Source organism: Marmota marmota, unplaced genomic scaffold (assembly GCF_001458135.2).
Source record: "Marmota marmota marmota unplaced genomic scaffold, marMar, whole genome shotgun sequence".
Classification (NCBI taxonomy): Eukaryota; Metazoa; Chordata; class Mammalia; order Rodentia; family Sciuridae; genus Marmota; species Marmota marmota.
The window spans coordinates 1-6,053 of record NW_026005758.1 but is presented as its reverse complement, the minus strand read 5'-3'; the positions used below and the strand labels follow the sequence as shown (position 1 = coordinate 6,053).

The window sequence follows — 6,053 nt, the reverse complement described above, 5'->3', positions numbered from 1 at the left end:
TTTTTTTTTTTTAAAGAGTTTTTTTTTTTTTTTTAAATACTTATTTATTTTTTTTTTTTAGTTTCCGGCGGACACAACATCTTTGTTTGTATGTGGTGCTGAGGATCGAACCCGGGCCGCACGCATGCCAGGCGAGCGTGCTACCGCTTGAGCCACATCCCCAGCCCCTCAAAATGATTCTTGATAAAATTGACAATGAGGTGATTATGTCAATGGCATTAAATAGAGCACAATATTTTTATCAAAGCTCACTATTCCTTACAGATTGTCTGTTGTGAAGTGCTTCTGTGGTCTCTTTTGGGTTGAGTTTCCTTATAATTACCAAAAAAAGAAACTAATTCTAAAGTATAGAATCTCATCAGTGCACATTCTTATATATAGTCAATGAAATACACAAAGATGCTCAATATGTTAGCTTTACACCTTCTTGATAGTTTGTATTTAAAGAGTGTGTATTAGACTAATTTTACAGAAAAAATAATGTTAAAAAGAGTTAAAGGTATATTTCCCTTATAAATACTGAGGTCCAGACTGAGATTTAAGCACTATTTCTGCAGAAATTATTCATTCCAAAACTATAGGCTAAACAATGTTTTCTGAATATTTGATGAACTACTAAGTCAAAAGTCAGAATAAATTTCTGGCTTTTGTTCTGGTGCTTCAGAAATCAGGACATGGTACAAGTATGTGCCTTTGCATCTGTGTTTGTGTGTGTGATTGTTTTTTTTATCTCTGTAGGTGGTATCAGTAGTAGTTCTAAAGAAAGAAGAAGAAAAAGAAAAGAAAGCGGAGACCAAAGATCCAAATCAAAATTAAAAAGTAAGATAGAAGTGAGTTGACAATATCAGATTGCTGTGGGAAAACAGAATCCAAATGTCAGGATTAAAGAGCCAGTGTATTAGTCCAGAGACAGTCTGCTCAGGTGTGAAACACCAGGGGACAGCACTGGCTGCAGAGAAGAGAAGGTCAGTGTTTAGGAGGGAAAAAAAGCAAACACTACTTGGAGAATGCTTGGTGGTAGTCATGAGATTGTCTGCACAGAGAATACAAAGGGACAAAAAAGGACAAATCCCAGCCAGGAGTCAAGTACAATAGATTCATGAAAATAAGCCAGAGAACTGGAAGGAGAGGTCAGGAGTTTTGCTCACACCAAAGTAGTAATCACACCCTGCCCCATAAGATAAAAAAAACAGACCTGAATACTGAAAAACACTAATGTTACTATGCAGAAACTTTTTAGGAGGGGAGTATAATTATTTAGAGAGGAGCAAGTGCATATGACAGATACCTCAGTTTGTCTTCAGAAATAAGTGAAATTATTGGTCTATATTTGTGCAATGAAAGACAGAGGAGGGAATATAGCATCACCAATAGAAGAAAGTACATTGAACTGATTTGCTGAGTTGGGTATGTAACTCAATTCAAATGTACCATCTGCATATATCAGACAGAGGGAAAAAGTGAACACTTAGGTTTCAAAAAACTCAATGATTATGCTCTAACCCACTTGAAATCACTTATTTGACCATTAGACATTTGACTCCTTTTCCTCATCAAACAAATTGAACACAAGAGCATAAATGCATGAACTCATACTAGAAACAACAAATGTATCTAGATACAATCTATGTATGCAAACATGATGTATGAAATTTTAAAATAGATTTCTCATATTCTGTGCCTCTCTGGCTGAAAAACATGCAATAATGTTAATGGCACTTGTATTAATTAAAATGATTTTTTTTTGTAAATATCCATTTTCTCTCTTCCTATAGAAACCAACATTTACTGCTTAAATGTCCATACCCTGAAAACTATCCCTGATTAAAATATCAGTTTTTTTCCAGATGATTTTCATCTTAGAGGCTTTCTGAAAATTTCTGCATGAATATGAAGAACAACTTTACGATATCTGAGTTTGTTTTGCTAGGGCTCACCAGCACTCTGGAACTGGAAATTTTCTCCTTTGCATATTTTTGCTGGCCTATGCAGCAATCATGGCAGGAAACCTTCTCATTGTGATCACTGTGACCTCTGACTCTCACCTTCATTCCACACCAATGTACTTCCTCCTTGGAAACCTCTCCTTTCTCGACATGTCTCTTTCTACCATCACGACCCCTAAGATGGTGGCAGATTTCCTCAGGGAGAAGAAAACTACTTCCTTGTGGGGCTGTATGGCTCAGATGTTCTTCCTCCATTTCTTGGGGGGCAGTGAGATGACTCTTCTCATAGTTATGGCGGTTGATCGGTACATTGCTATCTGGAAGCCTCTTCACTACACAGCCATCATGAGCCTCAGGGTGCTGGTGGGCTCTGTGCTGCTGTCCTGGGCTGTTGGCTTGGTGCACACCATGAGCCAGATGGTCTTCACTGTCACCCTGCCCTTCTGCGGCCCCAACATAGTGGACGACATATTTTGTGACCTTCCCCTGGTAATAAAGCTTGCCTGCACTGAGACCTATGTTCTGGAGTTGCTGGTAATTGCTGACAGTGGCCTCCTGTCCTTCATCTGCTTCACACTCTTGCTTATTTCCTACTCTGTCATTCTGGTAACTGTGAGACATGGAGCCTCAGGTGGGCTCTCCAGAGCTCTGTCCACACTGTCTGCTCACATCACTGTGGTCACTCTGTTCTTTGGGCCCTGCATCTTCATTTACACTTGGCCGTTCAGTAGTCTTTCGGTGGATAAATTTCTTTCTGTGTTTTATTCAGTCATTACACCCTTACTGAACCCCATTATTTACACACTGAGGAATCAGGAGATGAAATCAGCCATGAACAGACTGAGGACCCAACACACTAGCTCCATACACACCTTCTATACAACAGCCATGGAGATGAAGGGTTTTGTGGAAAACCCACATTCAATTACATGTCAGAATAGGTTGGCCTGAAATGGAGGTTCCTTGTAGATTTTTAAATATTTTTATATCATATGTTTAAAGTTTTACAAAATGTCCCATTGTTGTATTTCTATGATATATATAGTTTTATTGAGAGAAAATTATTTTCATTGAAATCTATTTCAGATATGCATTAGTAAATTGATTTTTTAATATAATAAGTATTGTGATAGAAAATTTGGCTCATTAACTATATTTAGAAAGTTAGTAGATACTGAAAAGAGAGAAAAACTGAATTTCTATACTTTAAATTAAGGATCTTTCAGCTCAATTCTATAGATGAGTAAAGAGAGTCAAGTTTATGTGAATTCTTCTGAGCCCACAGATGTGGACATAAACATTTACATTTTTGAGGATCCTAACAAGTCAAAAGATTATTTTGTAACAGAGCAAACATGTTGTTTTTATGACAGAACAGAAGCAGATATCAATTGACATAAGAATGCATTTTTTCCTTAACAGAAATTACAGCTAACAAGGGTGACATTGCACCTTTTGTCTTATCTTTCATTCATGTTTGTGTACAGATTTACATCATGCACCTTTCTAAAAACAAGTAGGAACATTACTTTAGTGTTTGTCTTCCGAACAAAGAAAAACTAAAGTAGCCCCCATGGATTCCTGGCATTTATACCATGAAAAAACAAGATTAGGAAAGCTGATAAAATTGCCTACAGAACCCCTAAATTTGGAATAAATAGACCATCCATGACCCCTTGAACATGTATATAAAAGGCTAAGATCATAATTGACCCTCAGCTAAATGCACTAGAATTTGATATTTTACTTTTTTTCCTAAATTAATTCTTTCTTATGTTTATATTATCATTTACTCAAAAATTGTTTACTATTGTCCCTCAAATAATGCTTACCAATGTAGTGATTTAACTTGCATAAGTGCCATTCAGTTTTCTTTCTTCTCAAGCCCATCAATATGGTAATTCTAGAGAGAATTCATTGATCAAAGTGTTATTTTTTCATCATATAAATCAAACTCAATTTAATCAACTGTGTCTTAATTAATAACTAAGGTACCTTCAATTTTCTAATAATACAAGCATTTTCATGATTAATATCTTTATACCCTCTCTGCATGTAAACCTGTGTAAAAATTTCTGTAGTATAAACACCCAGGGAAGAACATAATTAATTTCACTAACAGCTACAGATTATTACCTACTTTCAACTGCAGAGCCAGATTTTCCACCAGCCAGTGTTCTAAAAGATATACACTCACATCTCTTTTGTTCTGTTTTGCTGAGAGCCATGGCCGAGTCTGTATGGCCCCTGGCATTTTGCCAACAGTATTGGTTGACTGGCAGCGCATTACTATCAGCCTTGGCGGCTACTTTTGAGTGCTGGAGCTACTTTGGAGTTCTCGTGGGGATTCGCAGGGATTCCCTGAGAGAGTTCCCATTGGTTGGGGAAGTGCAGGAGGAGGGATTTCCCGAGGAGATATTGCCGCAGTCTGGCTGGGCACAAACCACAAGCCACTGAAGCAGGAACAAACTTTATTTTTGAACTGGAAGAAAACACTTCACACACGCTCTCTGGGAATTCTCCCAAACTCCACGCTGCTCATCCAGGAACCAGCCACTGGAAATATCTCCTCTGGAAATCCCTCCTCCTGCACTTCCCCAACCAATGGGAACTCTCTGGAAATCCCCAGGAATCCCCATGGAACTCCAAAGTAGCAAGAGCACTCAAAAGTAGCGGCCAAGGGGAATAGTAATGCCTGGCCTGTCAACCAATACTGTTGTCAAAATGCCAGGGGCCATACAGACTCGGCCATGGCTCTCAGCACTGTTTCTCCATAGAATACTGACTGATACACATATATGCATATTTATATATGCATATAAGTAATCTCATATGTAATACATGTATTTTAGAAGTAGACACAAATAATATTTGTTTGCAAACTTGAGAGTAAGGTAAAGACTCAATGCTATTTTACTGCTGACTAGTTCAGTGCATTTCCTAATACAGCATAATTTCCAAATCATGAAATTCACAGTGCTATTTTATGAATAGCTAATCAATAGACGCATTCAATTTTATTAAACACAAACTAAATAGTGTCTTTTAAACAAGATAAAACCTCTGGAACCACAAATTGTACTGCATCACCATGTCTCTTTATTATGTATTAATCTTCAACAATTCCTCAATTTTTCCTTGATATTTTTATGGTGATAAATAATAGAATTTGTAGAGTCTGTCAGAGTTCAGATAATGTTTTATAAGGTTTTATATAATGTTTTATAATGTTCATAATATTTTATATGACACACATAATATTATATAATAAGTAGATTCAGATTATTCACTTGTGGCAGTAGAACTCCCCAAGTTGTATCCTTCTCAGTGATTCCTTGACTTTCTGAGTCTTGCTTATTTTACTTAGCATAGTATTCTTCACTGGTATCCATTTACATGCAAATAGCATAATTTTATTATTCTTTATAATTAAGTAAAACTCCATTGTGTATATATATACCACATTTTAAAATTCATTTATTGGACAGGCACCTGGACTGTTTCCATGACTTGGTTAGTGGGAATATTACTGCTGTAAACATGGATGAATCTATATCACTATAATATGCTGATTTTAGGTGTGGAATAAATATTGAGGATTGGAACAACTGGGTCATGTGGTGGTTTCATTTGTAGTCTTTAGAGGAATTTCCATACTGTTTTCCAAGGTGATGGTTCTAATTTGGAGTCCCACCAACAACCTTAGAGTGCTGCTTTTTCAGAATACACCATTTTGAAATGCACAAACACTTGCCAAGTTAGATAATATTCTTGGCCATAAAACAAGTCTCATTAACTTTGAAAGTATTCAAGTCACTCAGATTTGTACACAGATAAGCAAAGAAGGTTTATTTGTAATAATCTGAAACTGGAAACAACACAAATGTGCCTCAGGACATGAATGTGAAAACAGTTATGGCTTTTAAGTACAATGAAATATTTGGCAATGAAAAGGAATGTTCTATTGATATAAATAGCATGATGAATATAAAAATAATTATGATTAATAAAAGAAAAAAATTGGGGGGGGTTACCAAGGATTGAACCCAGGGCACTCAACCGCTGAGCCACATCCCCAGTCCTATTATGTATTTTATTTAGAGACAG

General features: G+C 36.5%; 1 protein-coding gene across 1 annotated transcript; it reads left to right on the top strand.

The window, feature by feature from the left end:
- The first annotated feature begins 1,884 nt into the window (after positions 1–1,884).
- Positions 1,885–2,897, top strand: LOC107134362 (olfactory receptor 4K13-like). Its single transcript, XM_015476470.2, is given in 2 exon segments — positions 1,885–1,954; positions 1,957–2,897. Coding segments are annotated over 2 exon segments (1,011 nt in total).
- The last annotated feature ends 3,156 nt before the right edge of the window (positions 2,898–6,053 follow it).